Raw genomic sequence first — 25,461 nt, forward strand, 5'->3', positions numbered from 1 at the left:
GCAGGAGTAGGCCATTTGGCTCCACGGAGCCTGCTCCGTCATTCAATAAGATCATGGACTCAGTTCCACTTCCCTGTCCACTCCTCCCCTTAACTCCCTTATCGCTCAAAAATCTGTCTATCTCCGCCTTAAATATATTCAATGACCCAGCCTCCACAGCTCTCTGGGGCAGAGAATTCCACAGATTTACAACCCTCTGAGAGAAGTCCCCTAGTTTTAGTTTCTCCTCTGAGTGGAAATATCCTTTCTGCATCCACCTTGTCAAGCATCCTCACTATCTTATAAGTTTCAATAAGATCATCTCTCATTCTTCTGAACTCCAATGTGCATAGGCCCAACCTTCTCAACCCATCCTCATAAGTCAACCCCCTCATCTCCGGAATCAACCTAGTGAACCTTCTCTGAACAGCCTCCAAATGCAAGTATATACTTCCCTAAATATAGAGACCAAAACCGTACGCAGTAATCCAGATGTGGCCTCACCGATACTCTGTACAGTTATAGCAGGACTTCTCTGCTTTTATACTCTATCCCCCTTGCAATAAAGGCCAACATTCCATTTGCCTTCCTGATTACTTGCTTTACCTGCATACTAACGTTTTGTGTTTCATGCACAAGGACCCCCAGGTCTTTCTATACTGCAGCATTTTGCAATTTTTCTCCATTTAAATTATAATTTGCTTTTCTATTATTTCTGCCAAAGTGGATAACCTCACATTTTCTCACATTATACTCCATCTGCCAAATTTATGTCCATTTACTTAGCCTGTCTATGTCCCTTTGCAGATTTTTCGTATCCTTCTCACAATATGCTTACCCACCCATCTTTATATCAGCAGCAAATTTGGCTACATTACACTCGGTCTCTTCATCCAAGTCATTAATATAGATTGTAAATAGTTGAGGACCCAGCACCGATCCCTGTGGCACCCCACTAGTTACTGTTTGCCAATCGGAAAATGACCCATTTATCCCAACTCTCTGTTTTCTGTTAGTTAGCCAATCCACTATCCAAGCTACTATATTACCCCCAACCCCGTGAGCTTTTATCTTGTGCAGTAACCTTTTATGTGGCACCTTATCGAATGCCTTCTGGAAATCCAAATACACCACAGCCACTGGTTCCCCCTTATCCACACTGCTTGTTACATCCTCAAAGAACTCCAGCAAATTTGTCAAACATGATTTCCCTTTCATAAAAACATGCTGACTCTGCTTAATTGTATCATCTTTTTCGAAATGTCCCGCTACTGCTTCCTTAATAATGGACTCCTGCATTTTCCCAACGACAGATGTGAGGCGAACTGATCTATAGTTTCCTACTTTTATTCTGCCTCCTTTTTTAAATAGAGGCGTTACATTTCTAATCCGCTAGGACCGCCCCAGAATCCAGGGACTTTTGGTAGATTACAACCAATGCATCCACTATCTCTGCAGCCACTTCTCTTAAGATCCTAGGATGTAAGGAATCAGGTCCAGGGGACTTGTCCGCCTTTACTCCCATTATTTTACCTGGTACTACTTCATTAGTGATTGTGATTGTGATTGTATTAAGTTCCTCCCTACCTATAGCAACTTGATTATCCACTATTGGGATGTTTTTTGTGTCTTCTACCATGAAGACTGATACAAAATATTTGTTCAATGTCTCTGCCAGTTCCCTGTTCTCCATTATTAAATCTCCAGTCTCATCCTCCAGGGGACGAACATTTACTTTAGCCACTCTTTTCCTTTTTATGTACCTGTAGAAACTCTTACTATCTGTTTTAATATTTCGTGCTAGTTTACTTTCATAATCTATGTTCCCTCTCTTAATCATTTTTAAGTCGTTCTCTGCTGGCTTTTAAAAATGTCCCAATCCTCTGGCCTCCCATTAGTCTTGGCCACATTGTATGTCTTTGTTTTCAATTTGATACCCTCCCTTATTTCCTTACTTAAACACCGATGGTTATCCCTTCTCTTACAGTCTTTCCTTCTCATTGGGTTATATTTTTGTTGCGAGTTATTAAATATCTCGTGAAATGACTGTCACTGGTCATCAACCGTCCCATACTTTAGTCTATTTTCCCAGTCCACTTTGGCCAACTCTGCCCTCATACCATTGTATGTCCTTTATTTAAGCTTAGGACCCTGGTTTCAGAACCAACTTTCTCACCCTCCAACTGAATTTGAAATTCAACCATATTATGGTCACTCATTCCTACAGGATCTTTTACTACGAGATCATTCATTATTCCTGCCTCATTACACAGTACTAGATCTAAGATAGCCTGCTCCCTGGTTGGTTCCGCAACGTACTGTTCAAGGAAACTATCCCGGATACACTCTATGAATTCATCCTCAAGTCTACCCTGGCCAATTTGCTTTGTCCAATCAATAAAATGGAGGCAGAAGCAAAAGATAGAAAGGAGAACAGTAAAAGTGGAGGGCAGAGAAACCCAAGGCAAAAAGCAAAAAGGGCCACATTACAGCAAAATTCTAAAGGGGCAAAGTGTATTAAAAAGACAAGCCTGAAAGCTCTGTGCCTCATTGTAAGGAGTATTCGGAATAAGGTGGACGAATTAACTGCGCAGATAGCAGTTAACGGATATGATGTAATTGGCATCACGGAGACATGGCTCAAGGGTCACCAAGGCTGGGAACTCAACATCCAAGGGTATTCAACATTTAGGAAGGATAGGCAGAGAGGAAAAGGAGGCGGGGTGGCGTTGCTAGTTAAAGAGGAAATTAATGCAATAGTAAGGAGGGACATTAGCCTGGATGATGTGGAATCGGTATAGGTGGAGCTACGGAATACCAAAGGGCAGAAAACGCTAGTGGGAGTTGTGTACAGACCACCAAACAGTAGTAGTGAGGTTGGGGACAGCATCAAATAAGAAATAAGGGATGTGTGCAATAAAGGTACAACAGTTATCATGGGCGACTTTAATCTATATATTGATTGGGCTAACCAAATTGGTAGCAATGCGGTGGAGGAGGATTTCCTGGAGTGAATTAGGGATGGTTTTCTAGACCAATATGTCGAGGAACCAACTAGAGAGCTGGCCATCCTAGACTGGGTGATGTGTAATGAGAAGGGACTAATTAGCAATCTTTTTGTGCGAGGCCCCTTGGGGAAGAGTGACCATAATATGGTAGAATTCTTTATTAAGATGGAGAGTGACACAGTTAATTCGGAAACTAGGGTCCTGAACTTAAGGAAAGGTAACTTCGACGGTATGAGGCATGAATTGGCTAGAATAGACTGGCAAAGGATACTTAAAGGGTTGACGGTGGATAAACAATGGCAAACATTTAAAGATCACATGGATGAACTTCAGCAATTGTACATCCCTGTCTGGAGTAAAAATAAAACGGGGAAGGTGGCTCAACCGTGGCTAACAAGGGAAATTAGGGATAGTGTTAAAACCAAGGAAGAGGCATATAAATTGGCTAGAAAAAGCAACAAACCTGAGGACTGGGAGAAATTTAGAATTCAACAGAGGAGGACTAAGAGTTTAATTAAGAGGGAGAAAATAGAGTACGAGAAGAAGCTTGCAGGGAACATACAAACTGACTGCAAAAGCTTCTATAAATATGTGAAGAGAAAAAGATTAGTGAAGACAAACGTAGGTCCCTTGCAGTCGGATTCAGGTGAATTTATAATGGGGAACAAAGAAATGGCAGACCAACTGAACAAATACTTCGGTTCTGTCTTCACGACGGAAGACACAAGCAACCTTCCAAATGTGTGTCTAGTGACAAGGAGGAACGGAAGGATATCCTTATTAGGCGGGAAATTGTGTTCGGGAAATTGATGGGATTGAAGGCCGATAAATCCCCGGGGTCTGATAGTCTGCATCCCAGAGTACTTAAGGAAGTGGCCCGAGAAATAGTGGATGCATTGGTGATCATTTTCGAACATTATCGACTCTGGATCAGTTCTTATGAACTGGAGGGTAGCTAATGTAACACCACTTTTTAAAAAACGAGGGAGAGAGAAAACGGGTAATTATAGATCAGTTAGCCTGACATCAGTAGTGGGGAAAATGTTGGAATCAATCATTAAGGATGAAATGGCAGCGCATTTGGAAAGTAGTGACAGGTCCAAGTCAGCATGGATTTATGAAAGGGAAATCATGCTTGACGAATCTTCTGGAATTTTTTGAAGATGTAACTAGCAGAGTGGACAAGGGAGGACAGTGGACGTGGTGTATTTGGACTTTCAAAAGGCTTTTGACAAGGTTCCGCACAAGAGATTGGTGTGCAAAATCAAAGCGCATGGTATTGGGGGTAATGTACTGATGTGGATAGGAAGCAGAGAGTTGGGATAAACAGGTCTTTTTCAGAATGGCAGGCAGTGACTAGTGAAGTGCCGCAGGGCTCAGTGGTGGGACCCCAGCTCTTTACAATATACATTAATGATTTAGATGAAGGAATTAAGTGTAATATCTCCAAGTTTGCAGATGACACTAAACTGGGTGGCAGTGTGAGCTGTAAAGAGGACGCTAAAAGGCTGCAGGGTGACTTGGACAGATTAGGTGAGTGGGCAAATGCATGGTAGATGCAGTATAATGTGGATAAATGTGAGGTTATCCATTTTGGGGGCAAAAACACGAAGGCAGAATATTATCTGAATGGCGGCAGATTAGGAAAAGACGAGGTGCAACGAGACCTGGGTGTCATGGTTCATCAGTCATTGAAAGTTGGCATGCAGATACAGCAGGCGGTGAAGAAGGCAAATGGTAAGTTGGCCTTCATAGCTAGGGCATTTGAGTATAGGAGCAGGGAGGTCTTACTGCAGTTGTACAGGGCCTTGGTGAGGCCTCACCTGGAATTTTGTGTTCAGTTTTGGTTTCCTAATCTGAGGAAGGACAGTCTTGCTATTGAGGGAGTGCAGCGAAGGTTTACCAGACTGATTCCAGGGATGGCTGGACTGACATATGAGGAGAGACCATGGAGGTGGTGCTTTTCCCATGCGCCTGTTGCCCTTATCCTTCTAGGTGGTAGAGGTCACAGGTTTGGGAGGTGCTGCCGAAGAAGCCTTGGCAAGTTGCTGCAGTGCATCTTGTCGATGGTACACACCGCAGCCATGGTACACCGGTGATGAAGGGATTGAATGTTTAAGTAGTCTGCTTTGTCCTGGATGGTGTCGAGCTTCTTAAGTATTGTTGGAGCTGCACTCATCCAGGCAAGTGGAGTGTATTCCATCACACTCCTGACTTGTGCTTTGTAGATGGTGAAAAGCTTTGGGGAGTCAGAAGGTAAAACACTCGCTGCACAATACCCAGCCTCTGACCTGCTCTTGTTACGACAGTATTTATGTAGCTGGTCCAGTTAAGTTTCTGGTCCCCCCAGGGTGTTGATGGTGAGGGATTCAGCGATGGTAATGCCGTTGAATGTCAAGTGGCGATGGTTAGACTCTCACTTGTTGGAGATGGTCATTGCCTGGCATTTGTGTGACGCGAATGTTACTTGCCACTTATCAGTCCAAGCCTGAATGCCATCCAGGTCTTGCTCCATGTGGGCATGCTCCATTATCTGAGGAATTGCGAATGGCAATGAACACTGTGCAGTCATAAACAAACATCCTCACTTCTGACATGATGGAGGGAAAGTCATTGATGAAGCAGCTGAAGATGGTTGGGCATCGGACACTGCCCTGAGGAACTCCTGCAGTGATGTCCTGGGACTATGATGATTGACCTCCAACCACCACAACCATCCTTCTTTGTACTGGGTTTGACTCCAGCCAGTAGAGTTTTCAACCCTGATTCCCATTGACTTCATTTTTACTAGGACTCTTTGGTGCCACACTCGGCCTTGATGTCAAGGGCAGTTACTCTCACTTCACCTCTGGAATTCAGCTCTTTTGTCCATGTTTGGACCAAGGTTGTAATGAGGTCTGGAGCCGAGTGGTCCTGACGTAACCCAAACTAGGCATCAGGAAGCATGTTATTTCTGAGTAAGTGCTGCTTGATAGCACTGTCGACGACACCTTCCATCACTTTGCTGATGATTGAGAGTAGACAGATGGGGCAATAATTGGCCGGATTAGATTTGTCTTGCTTTTTGTGAATAGGACTTACCTGGGCAGATTTCCACAGTGGTACTGGAACAACTTGGCTAGAGGCGCGGCTAGTTCTGGAGCACATCTTCAGCACAATAGCCCAGATGTTGTTGGGGCCAAGAGCCTTTGTTGGATCCAATGCGCTCAGCCATTTCTTGATATCACGTGGAGTGCATTGAATTGGCCGAAGACAGGCTTTTGTGATGGTGGGGACATCAGGAGGAGGCCAATGTGGATCATCCACTCGGCACTTCTAGTTGAAGATGGTTGCAAATGCATCAGCCTTGTCTTTTGCACTCACGTGCTGGGCTCTGAGGATGGGGATATTCATGGAGCCTCCTCCTTTCGTTAGTTGTTTAACGGTCCACCACCATTAATGACTGGATGTGGCAGGACTGCAGAGCTTTGATCTGATCTGTTGATTATGGGATCGCTTAGACCTGTCTATGGCGTGCTGAGTCCACTATTTAGCATGCATGTAGTCCTGTGTTGCAGTTTTCCCAGGTTGGCACCTAATTTTTAGGTGCTCCTGGTGCTGCTCCAGGCTTGACGGTAATGGTAGATTGAGGGATATGCCGGGCCATGAGGTTACAGATTGTGCTGGAATGCAATTCTGCTGCTGCCATGGCCCACAGCACCTCATGGATTCCCAGTTGTGAGCTGCTAGATCTGTTCTGAATCTCTCCCATTTAGCACTGTGGCAGTGCCACACAACATGATGGCGTGTGTCCTCAGTGTGAAGATGGGACTTTGTCTCCACGATGACCGTGTCATGGTGCTGCTACCAATGCTATCATGGTCAGATGCATCTGCTACAAGTAGATTAGTGTTGGTTCTCTCACCTCCTGGCGCAGGCCCAGTCTGGTAGCAATGGACTTCAGGACTTGACCAGCTCGGTCAGTAGTGGTGCTGTCGAGCCACTCTTGGTGATGGACATTGAAGTCCCCCACCCAGAGTACATTCTGTGCCCTTGCTACTCTCAGTGCTTCTTCTTAGTGGTGTTCAACATGGAGGAGTACTGATTCATCAGCTGAGGAAGGGCAGTAGATGGTAATCAGCAGGAGGTTTCCTTGCCCATGTTTGACCTGAAGCCATGAGACTTCATGGGATCCAGAGTCAATGTTGAAGACTCCCAGGAACACTCCCTCCTGACTGTATACCACTGTGCCACCACCCCTGGTGGGTCTGTCCTGCTGGTGGGACAGGACATACCCAGGGATGGTGATGGAGGAGTCTGGGACATTGGCTGAAAGGTATGATTCTGGGAGTATGACTATGTCAGGCTGTTGTTTGACTAGTTTGTGGTACAGCTCTCCCAATTTTGGCACAAGTTCCCACATGTTGGTGAGGAGGATTTTGCAGGGTTAACTGGGCTGGGTGTGCCATTGTCGTGACCGTAGCTGGTGCCGAGCTCAACGCCGGGTGATCCGTCCGGTTTTATTCTTTTTATTGTTTCTCATAGCAGTTTTGTTACAACTGAGTGGTTTGCTCTGTCATTTCAGAGGGCAGCTAAGATATGCAGAGTCAACAGCTACTGCAGGAACATTCTACACAAAAAGATTTCAAAATGCATTGCAATTTTATTGGCTTATGTAAATGTCTGTAAGCTATTGTGCCTTTCGCTAGTGATCTCTTAGCTGCTGTATTACTTCTAAGAGGTGCTCCTCCAGTGGCTTCGGCATGGGAGGTAGAAAGCTACTGCGGCTCAGATGAGTGCTCTGGAGATGCTCATGGTTGCAGCAGCTCAGTGACTGGTGGGTCAGTCTGGCCCAGCTGGCTTTCTGGCTCTAAGGTGGGCATTGGATGAGGGGGTAGCGAAAGTGCAGACGTTCTGTTTTCCCAAGAGAGGCAACATGTTCCATTCCCATAGGTCGAATGGAGCCCTCACTGAGCAAACCATTGGAGTGCTCAAGTAACGGTTCCACTGCTATGGGGCATAATTCAGCATAAGTTGGCCATCACACAGAAGTCACAAGATTGCTATTGTGAGAAAAGAAAATTTCACACTCGCAGAAAAGGAGGTGCTCCTCGGAGTCTGAGGTTAAGGCATATTGCTGGAGCTGAATACAAGCAGTTTTATTCTGCATCTGACCTTGGATACTAAGATGGGCCAAATTGTCTCTCTCATCTGTATTTATCTGATTTACACCTGACATGGGAGTTTTTGATGCTGTTACTAGAAATGTGTTCAATTTCCACTACTGATAGTCTCACTTTGGTGAGCACAAGAAAAAAGAAAAAAAGTTTAAAAAGACAAGCAAAGTTGAAAATACGATGTTAGCTTTTGAGAATAAGGGCACCTGTGAAATAGCATCAAAGTTCCTTCGGACATTGTGCTTGCAACCTTTGGGATTACCTTACAGTCTCTCAATGTACTTCTGCACAGAAGAGAAAGGAGTTTGTTCCCTTTGAAAATGTAATAACCTCAGACAGACACTGATGTAAAATCAGCATTTTAGCACCTGTCAATTCTACTCCCTGACTCAGTATGAATTAATCGATAAGTGAATCAATACCATTTCAGGGCAACCGTTGGCAATAAAAACAAGGACATTTTTCTAAATGAACGAAATGCAGGCACGTATGAAAAATTTTCCCATCAACCACAAGAGACACAACACAAACAATATTAAACAAGCTATTACTGGATGGCATCTAATGAGAGAGTGTAAAGGGGAGTTATCTGCAGTATTCCGATTCAGTATGGTGATGATACAGCTCTCAAGGTCAATAAACACCATCAGTTTGAGATTGAATTACAGACCTGAAATCGTTTCGCAAGATGTACAATAATTATACAAAATGATAAAGCTGTGCTAAAGCAAGGTCAGACATTATTGATGGCTGCAATTCCACAACAAATCCGAGATCATAGCCATGCTATTGAGAGAGATACCAAACAGGGGCCAGGCAAGGAGGGAATGGTGGCACACCCCAAGCTATTTGCACACCTGCTGTGGATGGCTCAGTCGAAGCACTGACACGAGCAGGCTGCCTTCCCTCTCAGCGAGGAAATGAAGCAAGGAGCAGAGAAAACTAATGGGACGGAATAAAATAAATCATAGACAAAAAAAGCACAGACTTGCCTGTGCAGCTCAACTATGACTTGTGCTTTGTGAAGCAGAACATTTTGTTTCACAGCCTCGGTTTTGAGTTATTCCGTTTTAATCTTGGTGCCAGTCACACATATACATTTAGCACTGTCAGCCAACATTTTGAGGCAGCTCCACTGCTCCCGAGTATTGCATCCAATTGATAGCATTGCCCTCTGTGGGTGTAAATTCCTGAGAATGTGAATTTTTGCTCACAGTGTGTATCGATGTCAATCACAGCAGGAGCGCCTGTAAATAGGAGCACAGGAGCACTTCTTTTAGGGAGGAAGGGGGAGGGGGGGTGGGCATAGAGAGAAGTGAAGCTGGCAGCAGCATTTTGGAGGAAGCTTTTTGAGGCTATGTCAGCTTTCTTCAAGTTATTCATCACTTTCTAGGTTGGCATGTATGGTTTTGCAAATTCCAACTTTTAGTAAAATAATATCACCATACAACTGATTAGAAGGTTTAATGCCTTAGCTTACAAAATATTATTTTAGCCTCAATGCCCACAACAGTATTTATAAAACATTTAAATATGCAAATCTCACTAAATGCCCTCACAACAGATATTTGTTAGCATGTCAGTAACAAAGTAGAGGACTGGAGAACAATGAACAGTATTTCAACATTAGTTCATTAGATGGGGGAAAAAGACCTGACCAAAAAAGCAGAGGGTTTTCCTTCCTGTATGATGAAGTATTCAGTTTATGTGGCGATGGAATGAATGAGCAAGTACAAATATTCCACTGCCTTCCTTATAATTTTCTCATTTTTCCCTCTCTTCTTTTGAAAGTGAATGTGGAGAATAGCCCGATTTTAGTGTCCACGCCCCACACCAGCCGAGACCAGAAATTGAACCCAAGGCCTTCTTGGTTTACATGGTTCAGTGCTGAATTGGGTGATGAACTTACCATTTAGCCATTGGAGGAACCTTACAAAATGGCTTTATACAATTTATTCTACTTGACCCATTCGATTTATCAACAACAACTTGCGCTGATATAACTGAGGTCCAAAGCACCTCAGAGTGGTGAAAATAACCAGACATTGAGCAGTAGTTGGAGAAGATGAGGACTGGTAACCAATGGCAAGTTCAAATAGGTAGGTTTTCGGACGCCTTGGAGGAAGGGAGGGGATGTAGCATGGCGCAACACTTTAGAGAGCATAAGTAAAAACAGAGAATGCTGGAAACACTCAGCAGATCAAACAGTATCTGTAGAGAGAGAAAAGAGTTAATGACCTTTCACCGAACAGAAATGCTCTTTGTTTTAGTAAGCATAGGTCAATCAGTTTCAGGATCTTCTGCTGGAGTGAAGCAAGAACTCAAAGTGAGGAGAGCAGAGAGTGCATGCAGGAGCAAACAGCTGAATGAGGGCGCATTGAAGAGCTATGAGAGATTTGTAGATGAAGACAACGATTTCAAAATCACCGCATAGGGAGCCAATAAAGGTTAATGAGCACAGAGGCCACATGGGGCAGGACTTCGAATGAGATAGGATGCCTGTATCAGAATGAAAAACAAGTGCCAATTTCTGATGGGCAGAACTGAGGCTGGCATTGGAGTAATTGAAAAATGTGACAAAGCAGCAATGGGGTGAGGTAGGAGTGTCGGCAGGTTTCAAAAGTGATCTTGATGATGGCTAGGATGTGGGGTTTGAAGCTCAGTTCAAAATCAAACAGAACACTGACATTACACAACATCAGTCTCAGCCTGAAGGAGCTGCCAAGGAGGAGGAGTAAATCATAATGAGGTGCAAAGTTATAGCCAGGAGAAGGGTAGGATGCCTTCAGTCTTGCTAATGTTGAGTTGAAAGCAGTTCTTGTTCTGATGTCAGCTAAACACAGAGGTGGTCAAGAAATCGAGTGATGGCAGAGAAGTAAATATCGATGTCATCAGCATTTGTGTGAAAACTGACCAGATGCCTATGAATGATGTTGCCAAGGGACAGCATGTAGACAAGGAAGCGGGGGTGGGGGGGGGGGGGGGGGGGGGAGGGGGCAGGGATGGAGCTTTGTGGCACATCCAATGTGATCGAGTGGAGATGGGAGAAGAAACCATTACAGGAGATGTACTAACTATGCTGGAACTATGGAGAATGATGGAAAGGTTGACTGTGTGAGACCAAGAAGGATGAAGAAAGCACTCTAGTTACATTCACAAAGATGTAACGTGTGACTGACAACAGCAGACATGGTGCTGTGGACAGTCCAGAAGACAGAATGAAGGGATTTGGAGGAGAATAATGGAAGAGGGGGGTGCGGAGTTGGGGAGCAATGACGGGATCAAGTGTTTTATAAAGGAACGGGAGCTAGGAGATAAAGCAGTAGTTGGGGAGGACCAAGGTGAATCAAGGTAGGTCATTTTGCGAGCAGTTGTGTGATGAGGATTTGAGTCGTGGTGGGGGTGGGTGCCATAGGTGAGATGAACGCAAAGTACACATCTCAGAAGTGTGAAGCCTCTTGAAATGACATATATGTTATTTTTTATTAATTCATGGGTTTTGGGCGTCACTGGCAAAGCTATAATTTATTTCCCACCGCTAATAGCCTTTGAGAAGGTGGGCTGCCATTTCAGAAGGCAGTTAAGTGTCAAGCACATTGCTGTGTGTCTGGAGTCACATATAAGCCAGACCGGGTAAGGACGGCAGATTTCTCCCTTCCCCTAAAGGACAATAGTGAACAAGATGGGGTTTTCATGGTCATCACTTCGAGATTTTTTTAAATTCCAGATGTATTTATTTTACCAAATTTATTCCCCAGCTGCCCTGGTAGGATTTGAACTCGTGTCTCTGCATTATTAGTCCCGGCCTCGGGATTACTAGTCCAGTAACATAACCACCATGCTACCATACCCTGGCGGCTGGAGGTTTGTGTGTAGGTGGGAAAGTCATGTGCATGGTGAGGTTAACTGAGAAATCTGATGAATGGGCATCAGAGGAGTTTAGGTATATTGAAATCACCAGGAATGAAGAGTCGCTCATTGCAGAGGCACTGAGAAGAGAAGGGAGAATCCAGCTAGGAAATTGTCAGGAGATTTGGAACAGAGATAGACAAGAAAAATATTGAAGCAAAAACTGAAGGGGTGGTAGAGGGCGAGATGGTCAAAGGAAGAAAAATGTGTGAGAAGAGTAAGGGGACAGGACAAGGTGGAACCTGGTAGCGAGAGTCACACCACCACCACAAACATTTAGGTAATGCAGAGTCGATGGGTAATACGAGTTAGCTGTGGGGCAGCGGCAGAGGAGAACATGGAGGAGACTAAAGAGATTTGTTTGCTGAGGGGGAGATTGGTGTGCTTAGCATCGAGATAAGGAAATGATGCTGTGTGGAATGCAACTTTGAGAGTGCCATAATGGGTATGGCAGAAGATGCCAAGAGTAGAGCAGAGGGAAACCACAGGCCTATCCAGATGGAACTCAGTAACAAGGCAGGAGGAGCAGCGAGTGGGTTGGGGCATGAAGCAGTAGTGGCTAATAGGTGATATTCTGTACCTGTGATGTCACAGTAGACTGTTTGCTGGTAGACCCTTGCTTCTTGAGGTTTGAAGATGACACTTATTTCAGCTGTGGAATTGGGCCAGACATCTCCTTCCTGAAAAAAAACCCACAAAAACATAACCAGTTACATGCAACAGTAATCATCATTGTTACAAATAACATGGGTGCTTACTGATCTGTTATCTATCATATTGGCTGAAACCATCTCTTATCAGGTGACACCAAGGTCTCATCATCATCATGGGCAGTCCCTCGGAATCGAGGAAGACTTGCTTCCACTCCTGAAGTGAGTTCTTTGGTGGCTAAACAGTCCAATACGAGAGCCACAAACTCTGTCACAGGTGGGACAGATAGTCGTTGAGGGAAAGGGTTGAGTGGGACTGGTTTGCCGCACGCTCTTTCCATTGCCTGCGCTTGATTTCTGCATGCTCTCGCCGTTGAGATTCGAGGTGCTCAGTGCCCTCTTGGATGCACTTCCTCCACTTAGGGCGGTCTTGGGCCAGGACTCCCAGGTGTCTGTTGGGATGTTGCACTTTATCAAAAAACCAAGGTCTACAGCAGTATTGTATCACCTATTCAGTATGAGTCTGAATTCAATACAAATCATGCTGCTATGTCAGGCAGAACAAAAGACCAGCAAGGTTTCAACTCAACGTGTTTTTCCCAGACTAATTTAATTTAGCTTGAAATGAACTGCTAAGAGCTGAGAATGGTTACTTCTGTCCAACATTGGAGTCATTTAACATGCATTGTTTATGCTACACGTTAAACTTAAGGCCAATTCAAACAAATTACATTTGACCACGACAGTGGATAAAGTCAGACAAATGCCCTTCATCGCTGAAGACAAATCCACACTGGACCAAGACTAATTTTTTAATATATTACATAAATCAATGTGACATTTCCATTCCCACACCAGACATTATTGCAAGTCAGCGAATACTTGGGGAAAAGCAATTTTATATACTTTGGTATTTGTTATATATTTCATGGTACCACAGAGTGGTAAAATCACTAAATACCTAAATCCTGTTTGATAAATAATTTTATAATTCAATAGCAATGGATCTTCCACAGAGTTTCTCATTGGTATTCTGAGGTCCAGGGCTCAGTTGTGATATTTAGCAGCAAACCTCACCTGTTCCTTTAATCCCACTGCTCATAATTCACTGTAACCTATTGTAAGTTTCAGGTTCATGGTACTAATTGTCTTTCTTTCTCTCAATATCTGTAACAAAGTGTGGTATTAGGCCACATGGACACGTGATGGACACATGCTACACGCATGATTTTTATATATCATATCATAGGTAGTCCCTCGAAATCGAGGAAGTCTTGCTTCCACTCTAAAAGTGAGTTCTCAGGTGACTGAACAGTCCAATACGGGAATTACAGTCTCTGTCACAGGTGGGACAGACAGTCGTTGGAGGAAAGGGTGGGTGGGAGTCTGGTTTGCCGCACGCTCCTTTCGCTGCCTGTGCTTGTTTTCTGCATGCTCCTGGTGACGAGACTCGAGGTGCTCAGCTCCCTCCCGGATGCTCTTCCTCCAGTTAGGGCGGTCTTTGGCCAGGGATTCCCAGGTGTCAGTGGGGGTGTTGCGCTTTAACAAGAAGGCTTTGAGGGTATCCTTGAAACGTTTCGTCGGCCCACCTGGGGCTCGCTTGCCGTGTAGGAGTTCCAAGTAAAGTGCTTGCTTTGGGAGTCTTGTTTCGGGCATGCGGACAATGTGGCCCGCCGAACGGAGCTGGTCGAGTGTGGTCAGTGCTTTGATGCTGGGGATGTTGGCCTGATCGAGAACACTGACGTTGGTACATCTATCCTCCCAGGGGATTTGAAGGATCTTGCGGAGGCAGCGCTGGTGGTACTTCCCCAGCTCTTTGAGGTGTCTGCTGTATATGGTCTACGTCTCTGAGCCATATAGGAGAGTGGGTATCACTACTGCTTTGTAGACCATAAGTTTGCTGTCAGAATTGAAGTCCTGGTTTTCAAACACTCTCTTCCTCAAGCGACCGAAGGCTGTGCAGATGCACTGAAGGCAGTGTTGGACCTCGTCGTCGACTTCTGCTCTTGCTGATAATAGGCTCCCGAGGTATTGGTCCACGTTGTCCAAGGGTGCGCCATGGATCTTGATGTCTGGGGGGGGCAGTGCTGTGTGGCGGGGTCAGGTTGGTGGAGGACCTTTATCTTACGGATGTTTAGTATAAGTCCCGTGCTTTCGTACGCCTCGGTGAAGATGTTGACAATGGCTTGGAATTCAGTCTCTGAATGTGCGCAGACGCAAGCGTCGTCATACTGTAGTTCGACGACAGAGGATGGGACGGTCTTGGATCTAGCCTGGAAGCGACGAAGGGGTTGAACAGGTTCCCACCGGTTCTATAGTTTAGTTTCACTCCAGCGGGAAGCTTGTTGAATTTGAGGTGGAGCATTGCAACAAGAAAGATCGAAAAGAGGGTTGGCGCGATGACGCAGCCCTGCTTTACCCCGGTCCAGATGTGGATTGGGTCTGTGGTGGATCCATTGGTCAGGATCACGGCTTGCATGTCGTCGTGGAGCAGGTGGAGGATGGCAACAAACTTTTGAGGGCAGCCGAAACGGAGGAGGACGCTCCATAGTCCCTCGTGGTTAACAGTGGTCCTTGTAAGATCAAAGGCGGCCATGTACAAGTGTTGGTGCTGTTCCCTCTATATTTCTTGCAGTTGTCGTGCCGTAAAGATCATGTCCGTTGTACCCCGAGGTGGACACAATCCGCACTGTGACTCCGGGAGGACCTCCTCAGCCAGTGGCCGACAACAGTTCCTCTGTAGTTGCTGCAGTCGGACTTGTTCCCTTTTTAAAAGATTGTCACGATTACTGCATCTCAGAACTCCCGGCATGCTCTCCTCCTTCCGGATGAGAGAGATGAGGTCATGCATTCGTGCCTACACGTATACACATATACACACGTGTGGTGTGTGTGTATACATGTATCCACATACACACGTGTATATACACGTAGACATATATATACACACATATACATATATATACACGTACATATACACACGTATACACATATATACACGTGTATATATACACACGTTTACACATATATACACGTATATATACACACACACATATATACATATACATATATACATACACATATATATATACACATATATACATACACATATACATACACACATACATATATACACACACATACATGCACACGCACATACATACATACATATATACATATACACTAGCAGCTCATGGTAGCACTCTCTCAGTGTCAGCTGTGGCTCAGTGAGTAGCACTCTCAATTCTGAGTCAGAAGGTTGTGGGTTAAAGTCCCACTCCAGGGACTTGAGCCGAAAAAATTTTTGACACTGCACTATCGGAGGTGCCGTCTTTCGGATAAAACATTGAACCGAGTGGACATAAAGGATCCCATGGCACTATTTCGAAGAAGAGGAGGGGAGTTATCCCTGGTGTTCTGGGCCAATATTTATCCCTCAATCAACACAACAAAAAAAACCTGATCATCTGGTCATTATCACTTTGCTGTTTGTGGGAGCTTGCTTGTGAGAAAATCGGCTGCTGCGTTTCCTACATTCCTGCGTTTCTAGAGGCAGTCACCTCGCAGCTGAAGAGTGTGCAGGCAGATAGGGTTTCAGTGACCCCTGCACAGAAGAGGAGGACTAGGCAGGTAGTGCAGGAGACCCTAAGTCCATCTCGCTCTCCAACTGGTATTCTGATCTGAGTATCAGTGGTGGCTCTGGGGAGTGCAGCCAGAGCCCAGTCCACGGCACCACGGGTGGCTCAACTGCATGGGAGGGGGGAGGAAAAGGAATGGAAGAGTTATAGTGGTAGGGGATTCCATAGTCAGGGGAGCAGGCGGATGTTTCTGCGGCCACAGACATGACTCTAGGATGGTATGTTGCCTCCCTGGTGCCAGGGTCAAGGATGTCACTGAGAGGCTGCAGGGCATTTTGGGGGGAAGAGGGTGAACAGCCAGAGATTGTGGTCCACATCAGTACCAATAACATGGGTAGGAAGAGGGATGAGGTTCTGCAAGCAGAGTTTAGGGAGCTAGAATTAAAAAGCAGGACCGCAAAGGTAGTAATCTCCGGATTACTCCCAGTGCTTTGAGCTAGTGAGTACAGAAATAGGAGGATAGAGCAGATGAATACGTGGCTGGAGAGATGGTGCAGGTGGGAGGGCTTTAGTTTCCTGAGGCATTGGGATCGTTTCTGGGGGAGGTGGGACCTGTACAAGCCGGACAGGTTGCACATCAACAGGGCCGGGACCAATATCCTCGTGGGGGGGGGTTGCTAGTGCTGTTGGGGAGGGTTTTAATTAGCTTGGCAGGGGGATGGCAACCTGAAAATAGATTCAGTCGGGAGGGGAGTAAAGCTGGAATTAGAAAGCAAAAATAAAGAAAGTGAGTTTGAAGGAGAGAGGAAACAAGCAGGAAAAAAGCGTAAAAACAAATTTAAAGGCACTTTGTCTAAATGCACGATGCATTTGTAACAAAATAGATGAGTTGACGGCACAAATTGAGACAAATGGGTATAATCTGATAGCCATTACAGAGACGTGGTTGCCAGGTGACTAGGACTGGGAATTAAATATTCAGGGGTATTTGACAATCCGGAAGGACAGACAAAAAGGAAAAGGAGGAGGGGTAGCTCTATTGATAAAGGATGGAATCACTGCAATAGTGAGAAACGATATTGGCTCAAATGATCAGGATGTTGAAACAATTTGGGTGGAGATAAGGAATAATAAGAGGAAAAAGTCACTGGTGGGCGTAGTCTATAGGCCCCCTAACAGTAGCAACTCTGTTGGTCGGAGCCTAAAGCAAGAAATAGTGGGGGCTTGTAAAAAGGGAACAGCAATAATCATGGGCGATTTTAACCTCCATATTGATTGGACAAATCAAATTGGTCAGGGCAGCCTTGAGGAAGAATTCATAGAGTGCATAAGGGACGGGTTCCTTGAGCACTATGTAACGGAACCAACCAGAAGGCAGGCTATCTTAGACCTGGTCCTGTGTAATGAGACAGGATTAATAAACAATCTCCTCGTAAAGGATCCCCTTGGAATGAGTGATCATAGCATGATTGAATTTTGAATTCAGGTGGAGGGTGAGAAAGTTGGATCTCTAACCAGCATACTAAGCTTAAATAAAGACTATGAAGGTGTTATGTATGTAAACCTGTAAATACCATGTCTAACCACCAGAAGGCTCATCCCCTGGAATCCCAAGGGATCCCACAATCCCTTGGGCGCACCTGCATATAAGGAGGCCTCACAGGCTGGAGAGGCGCTCTGAGATTTGTAATAAAGGACTACGGTCACACCTTAGTTTGAGCTTGCAGTATCTGGTCTGACTCTCTATTCAAGACATAACAGAAGGTATGAGGGCAGAGTTGGCTAAAGTGGACTGGGAAAATTGATCAAAGTGTAGGATGGTTGATGAACAGTGGTGTACATTTAAGGAGCTATTTTACAACTCTCAAGAAAAATATATTCCAGTGAAGAGCAAATGGTGTAAGAGAAAAGATAGCCATCCATGGCTAACTAAAGAAATAAAGGACGGTATCCAATTAAAAATAAGGGTATACAAAGTGGCCAAAACTAGTGGGAGGACAGAAGATTGGGAAGCTTTTAAAAGCCAACAAAGAATTACTAAAAAAATGATTAAGAAAGGGAAGATAGACTATGAAAGTAAACTAGCATGAAATATAAAAACAGATAGCAAGAGTTTCTATAGGTATATAAAAAGGAAAAGAGTGGCTAAAGTAAATGTTGGTCCCTTAGAGGATGAGACCGGGGAATTAGTAATAGGGAACATGGAGATGGCAGAAACTCTGAACAAATATTTTGTATCAGTTTTTAAGGTGGAGGACACTAACAATATTCCAACAGTGGATAGTCAAGGGGCTATGGGGGGGAGGAACTTAACACAATCACAATCACTGAGGAGGTAGTACTCAGCAAGATAATGGGACTAAAGGCAGCTAAATCCCCTGGACCTGATGGCTTGCATCCTAGGGTCTTAAGAGAAGTAGCGGCAGGGATTATGGATGCATTGGTTGTAATTTACCAAAATTCCAAGGATTCTGGGGAGGCCCCAGCAGATTGGAAAACTGCAAATGTAACGCCCCTATTTAAAAAAGGAGGCAAACAAAAAGCAGGAAACTATAGACCAGTTAGTCTAACATCTGTGGTTGGGAAAATATTGGAGTCCATTATCAAAGAAGCAGTAGCAGGACATTTGGAAAAGCAAAATTCGGTCAGGCAGAGTCAGCATGGATTTATGAAGAGGAAGTCATGTTTGACAAATTTGCTGAAATTCTTTGAGGATGTAACGAACAGGGTGGATAAAGTGGAACCAGTGGATGTGGTGTATTTGGACTTCCAGAAGGTGCCACATAAAAGGTTACTGCACAAGATAAAAGTTCACGGGGTGGGGGGTAATATATTAGCATGGATAGAGGATTGGCTAACTAACAGAGAACAGAGAGTGGGGATAAATGGTTCATTCTCTGGTTGGCAACTAGTAACTAGTGGGGTGCCGCAGGGATCAGTGCTGGGACCCCAACTATTTACAATCGATATAAACAGCTTGGAAGAATCGACTGAGTGTAACGTAGCCAAGTTTGCTGACGATACAAAGGTGGGAGGAAAAGCGATGTATGAGGAGGACACAAAAAATCTGAAAAAGGACATCGACAGCCTAAGTGAGTGGGCAAAGATTTGTCAGATGGAGGATAATGTTAGAAAGTGTGAGGTCATGCACTTTGGCAAAAAAAAGAGCAAGTTATTATTTAAATGGAGAAAGATTGCAAAGTGCTGCAGTACAGCGAGACCTGGGGTACTTGTGCATGAAACACAAAAGGTTAGTATGCAGGTACAGCAAGTGATCAGGAAGGCCAATGGAATCTTGGCCTTTATTGCAAAGGGGATGGAGTATAAAATCAGGGAAGTCTTGCTACAGTTATACAAGGTATTGGTGAGGCCACACCTGGAATATTGCGTGCAGTTTTGGTTTCCATATTTACGAAAGGATATAGTTGCTTTGGAGGCAGTTCAGAGAAGGTTCACTAGGTTGATTCCGGAGATGAGGGGGTTGACTTATGAGGAAAGGTTGAGTAGGTTGGGCCTCTACTCATTGGAATTCAGAAGAATGAGAGGTGATCTTATTGAAATGTATAAGATTATGAAGGGGCATGACAAAGTGGATGCAGAGAAAATGGGGCCAAGTTTCCACCGATCCTTAGAACGGCGCACCTCCATGAGGTCCGCCTATTATTTACCTTCGAATTCTTCACGCAGTCCGATTGATCCAGGCCCTTGGCGCAGCGCAGCAAAACCGTGGGGGGCGGAGCCAGGTCCCGGCGATGAAAACAGTGCCGGGACCTCTGCATATGCGTGCTAGAGTGTGCACACATGTGCAGTAGCTCCTCGCCCTCAGATTCTGTGTGCGTGTGGTGCAGGCTGTGTGGTTGGGGCCCAAAGCACGTCGCCCCTAGCCCTGGCCGAATGAGCTCACCGCCACGACCTTGAGGGAACAGTGGACTGTGAAAGCACAGACGACAATGGAATTTAGCCCCAGTGGGAGTTCAGCCTGAAAGTGAGTTCAGCACCTAGGTATAGTTGGGCAGGACTTTTTTTTCAATAATTAATACTTGTGTGAAGTGAGTAAGTGGAGTTGGATTCTTGCAAGAGTTTTGAACTAATGGAAGTTCACGCTCACAGGACAGGCTCGTCTGTTTAACCTCCCCGCCCTCCTCCTCTTCCCCCACCCCTCCTCTTCCCCCCCTCCTCCTTCTCGCCCCCCCACCCTCCTCCTCCTCCTCTCCCCCCACCCTCCTCCTCCTCTCCCCCCACCCTCCTCCTCCTCCTCCTCTCTTCCCCCCCTCATCGGCGGCCCGGTGCCTTCCCTTCACATAAAGGTAGGACTTCTATTTTTTATTTGTTACTGATTGATTGATTGCTTATTACTTTGGTCTTGGTGCTTTAGGGGCAGAGTTCCTTCTATTTTTTATGTTAATTAATTGCTTATTACTTTTTGTGTTTTGTTTAGTTCATGTACAAGGATCCCTAGATGCCTCTGTCCCTCAGCATTTTATAATCTCTCCCCATTTAAATAATAATTTGCTTTTTTATTTTTCCTACCAGTGGATAACCTCACATTTTCCCACATTATACTTCATCTGCCAAATTTTTGCCCACTCAGCCTATCTATATTCCTTTGCAGATTATTTGCGTCCTCCACACAACTTGCTTTCCCACCTACCTTTGGATCATCAGCAAATCTGGCTACATTATACTCAGTCCCTTCATCCAAGTCATTAATATATATTGTAAATAGTTGAGACCCCAGCACTGATCCCTGTGGCACCCCACTAGTTACTGTTTGCCAACCTGAAAATGACCCATTTATGCCAACTCTCTGTTTTCTGTTAGTTAGCCAATCCTCTATCCATGCTTATATATTACCCCCAACCCTGTGAGCTCTTATCTTGTGCAGTAACCTTTTATGTGGCACCTTATCGAATACTTTCTGGAAATCCCTGCTCATTACATCCTCAAAGAACTCCAGCAAATCTGCCAAACATGATTTCCCTTTCATAAAATTATGCTTGACTGCATTATGATTTTCTAAATGTCCTGCTACTACTTGTATAATAATGGACTCCAGCACTTTCCCAATGTCAGAGGTTAGGCGAACTGGTCTATAGTTTCCTGCTTTCTGTCTCCCTCTCTTCTTAAATAGGGGCGTTACATTTGCAGTTTTCCAATCCGCTGAGACCTCTCCAGAATCCAGGGAATTTTAGTAGATTACAACCAATGTATCCACTATCTCTGCAGCCATTTCTTTTAAGACCCTAGGATGCAGACCATCAGGTCCAGGGGACTTTTTCACCTTTAGTCCCATTAGATGGCCTAGTACTTTTTCTCTAGTGATAGTGATTGTTTTAAGTTCCCCCCTCTCAATCGTCCCTGGATTATCAATTATTGGGATGCTTTTAGTGTCTTCTACCGTGAAGCCCAATACAAAATATTTGTTCAAAGTCTCTGACATTTCCCAGCTTTCCATTGTTAAGTCTCCAGTCTCATCCTCGAAGGGACCAATTTCTTTAACTACTCTCTTCCTTTTTACATTACTGTGATTGAAAGGCTGCATTAGACGGAGCAGCATTTCGTGGCCTGGACGGAAATCGGCACGGACCGGCCTGCAAGACCATCAGCAGGCTGGGGCCATCGGAGGGAGCAGCGTGTGGCGGCATACCACTGCAGGAGGGTGGCGGCTGCGAAGCCAGGTCGCTGATTGCAGTGCGGGCAGGCACAGCAGGAGGGGCGAAGGAGCGGCAAGGGCCCAGATTGAGGCGTGGTCCCAGGGGCAGCACGGGCCAGCCTACACTGCGATATGTGCGCGCACTCTGTCCGTGCAGCAGAGCAGGTCTCCAGTTGTCTTTGGTAATCCTTGCCACTGGACCAAGACCTCATTCTGTCAAGCCCGTGTAGTGGCTGGTGTGCAATGGTCACCCCACATTAAGAAAATTCACGCACAGGCATCTTCCACCCTTCAGGATGTAGTTCGGGATCCGGAATATTGGGTCCTTCATTGAAACACCTGTGAACTCATTCCTTTTTGGCATGGAAGCAAGTCATCCTCACTTTGAGGGACCGCCTATGATGATGATACCTGTAGAAGCTCTTACGGTCTGTTTTTATATATTTTGCAATTATACTCTCATAAACTATGTTCTGTCTCTATTATTTTTAGTTGTCCTTGCTGGTTTCTAAAAATTTCCCAATCCTATGGCCTTCCACTAATCTTCGCAACATCCTTTACTTCTCCTACCAAGTCTTTCTTTTTCGCTGGAATATATCTTTGCTGAGAGTTATGAAATATCTCCTTAAATGATTGCCACTGCTCATCTGCCGTCTTACCCTTTAGTCTATTGTCCCGGTCCACTTTATACAATTCCGCCTTCATACCTTTGTAATTGTCTTTAACTAAGTTCAGGACACTAGTTTGAGACCTCAAACTAGTTTGTGAGCTTTCTCACCCTCAAACTGACTTTGAAATTTCATCATCATAGGCAGTCTCTCGGGGTCGGGGATGACTTGCCTTCACACTAAAAATGAGTACTCAGATGACTGATGAATTCATTTTAAGCAGTGGACGATGCCTGTGCGTGAATTCTTTTAATGTGGGGTGGCCTTGGCACACCAGCCAACACAGATGACCATGACAGAGCAAGGTCTTGGTCCAGTGGCAAGGGAATCCAAACGATTGGAGACCAGGCTCCGTCACATGTGCCAATACATACACACAAACTCAAACATACTCCTACTGTCCTCCTTCTCTACGTGGCATTCATAGTATGCAATGTGAGCTTGACAGCCTCACTGCCTCGCTATTGGCCCATGTTGCGCCTTCCCTTGGTCTTGTCCATGCTGCTCCACCTCTAGGCTCCGACCTCTTCGCTCCTCCATGCCTCGTCCGTCCTCTCCTCTCCGCTTCCAATCTCCGGACCTCGCCCGTCCCGACTTCTGCTCCTCCTCGATCCCTCCCTCCGCTCCTGCCCGCTTCCGAACTCCGCTCCTCGCCGCTTCCGACCTCTGCTCCTGGCCGCTTCTGTCCTCCGCTCCTGACCGATTCCAACCTCCGTGCCGTTGATTCCGCTGCTGCGTTGGCTAGCTTTTTTGATTTGCCCACAGCTCCAACCTCGTGCTCCAAACTGCTCCTCTCAAATTCTACCATGCTATGATCACTCTTCCCAAGAGGATCCTTTACTATGAGATCATTAATTAATCCAGTCTCATTACACATTACCAGATCTAAAATAGTCTGATTCCTGGTTGGTTCCACATGTATTGTTCTAAGAAACCATCCCGAGTACACTCTATGAACTCTTCCTCCAGGCTACCTTTGCCAATTTGATTTGTCCAATCTATATGAAGATTAAAATTGCCCATGATTATTGCTGTATCTTTCTTACAAGCCTCCATTATTGTTTGATTAATACTCTGTCCTACAGTGTAGCTACTGTTAGGGGGCCTATAGACTACTCCCACCAGTGACTTCTTCCCCTTATTATTTTTTATCTCCACCCAAACTGATTCTACACCTTGGTCTTCTGAGCCAATATCATTTCTCATTACTGCACTGATCTCATCCTTTATTAACAGAGCTACCCCACCTCTTTTTCCTTTCTGTCTATCCTTCCGAAATGTCAAATACCCTGACTATTGAGTTCCCAGCCTTGGTCACCTTGCAACCACATCTCTGTAATAGCTATCAGATCATATCCATTTATAGTTATTTGTGCCTTCAATTCATCTATCTTGTTACGAATGTTGCGTGCATTCAGATAAAGAGCTTTAAATTTTTTCTTTTTACCATTTTTCCCTACTCTGACCCCACTTTCTGATACAGTCTTATGTTTATCGGCTCTGTCCCTTCCTGTCACACTCTTGTTATCATTTCCCTTATCGCTACCCTGCACTATTTGCCTTCTGCTTTCGTTTTGACTTTTTAAATTTCCGCTCACCTGATCTCCCCCCCCCCCCCCACCCCCCGCCGCCCTATTTAGTTTAAAGCCCTCTCTACAGCCCCAGTTATTCAATTCACCAGAACACTAGTCCCAGCACGGTTCAAGTGAAGCCCATCCTGATGGAACAGCTCGCACTTACCCCAGTGTTGGTGCCAAGTGTCCCATGAATCGAAACCCATTTCTCCCACACCAATCTTTGAGATACGCGTTCATCACTATGATCTTATTTACCCTATGCAAATTTGCTCGTGGCTCAGGTAGTAATCCTGGGATTATTATCTTTGTGGTTCTGCTTTTTAAGTTAGCCCCTAGCGGCTCATACTCCCTCAACAGAACCTCTTTCTTTGTCCTACCTATGTCGTTGGTACCTACGTGGACCACGACAACTGGTTCTTTCCCCTCCCACTCCAAGTTCCTCTGCAGCCCAGAGATGTCCTTAACTCTGGCACCGGGAAGGCAACACAGCCTTCAGGTCTCATGCTCTCAGCTGCAGAGAACTATATCTATCGCCCTAACTATACTGTCCCCCACCGCTCCAACATTTCTTTTTACTCTCCCCACTTGAATGGCCCCCTGTACCAAGGTGCTGTGGTCAGTTTGCTTACCCTCCCTGCAAGGGAGTTAGATATGGCCCTTACGGCCAAAGGGATCAAGGGGTATGGAGAGAAAACAGGAAAGGGGTACTGAGGTTGAATGATCAGCCATGATCTTATTGAATGGCGGTGCAGGCTCGAAGGGCCGAATGGCCTGCTTCTTCACCTAATTTCTATGTTTCTATGTCCCTGCTCTCGTCCACACAGGGAGCAAGAACCTCGTACCTGTTGGATAAGAGCAAGGGCTGAGGCTCCTCCATCACTACTTCCTGGGTCCCCATACCTTCCTCACTCGCAGTCACACGCTCCTGTCTCTAACCACAGACCAAATTTCAATTATTTAACGTAAGGGGTGTGACTCTCTGCTGGAACACAGTGTCCAGGTAACTCTCCCCCTCCCTGATGTATCTCAGTGTCTGAAGCTCGGACTCCAGCTCATCAACTCGGAGCCGAAGTTCCTGAGCTGCCAACACTTACTGCAGATGTGGTTGCCGTGGATCACACTGGTGTCCACCAGCTCCCACATGCTGCAGCTGCAACTCATCCCCTGCCCCGCCATCTCTAACGTATTTTATTTAATTAATTAAGTTTTCAAGTTTGGATATATCAGTTATCTATGTTTAGTTTTTAATCCCGGCTCTTAATTTAAAGCAATGCCCAAGTTTA

At 45.2% G+C, this 25,461-nt stretch overlaps 1 protein-coding gene across 1 annotated transcript in view; it reads right to left on the reverse strand.

Moving 5' to 3' along the window:
* Window positions 1–25,461, reverse strand: part of hydin (HYDIN axonemal central pair apparatus protein) — a 1,725,340-nt gene that overhangs the window by 1,333,339 nt on the left and 366,540 nt on the right. Inside the window, 1 exon segment of the mRNA XM_070897728.1 lies at window positions 12,633–12,732. Coding sequence (XP_070753829.1) covers window positions 12,633–12,732 — 100 coding nt within the window.

The sequence above is a fragment of the Pristiophorus japonicus genome, chromosome 13, assembly GCF_044704955.1.
Source record: "Pristiophorus japonicus isolate sPriJap1 chromosome 13, sPriJap1.hap1, whole genome shotgun sequence".
In the NCBI taxonomy this organism is placed as follows: Eukaryota; Metazoa; Chordata; class Chondrichthyes; family Pristiophoridae; genus Pristiophorus; species Pristiophorus japonicus.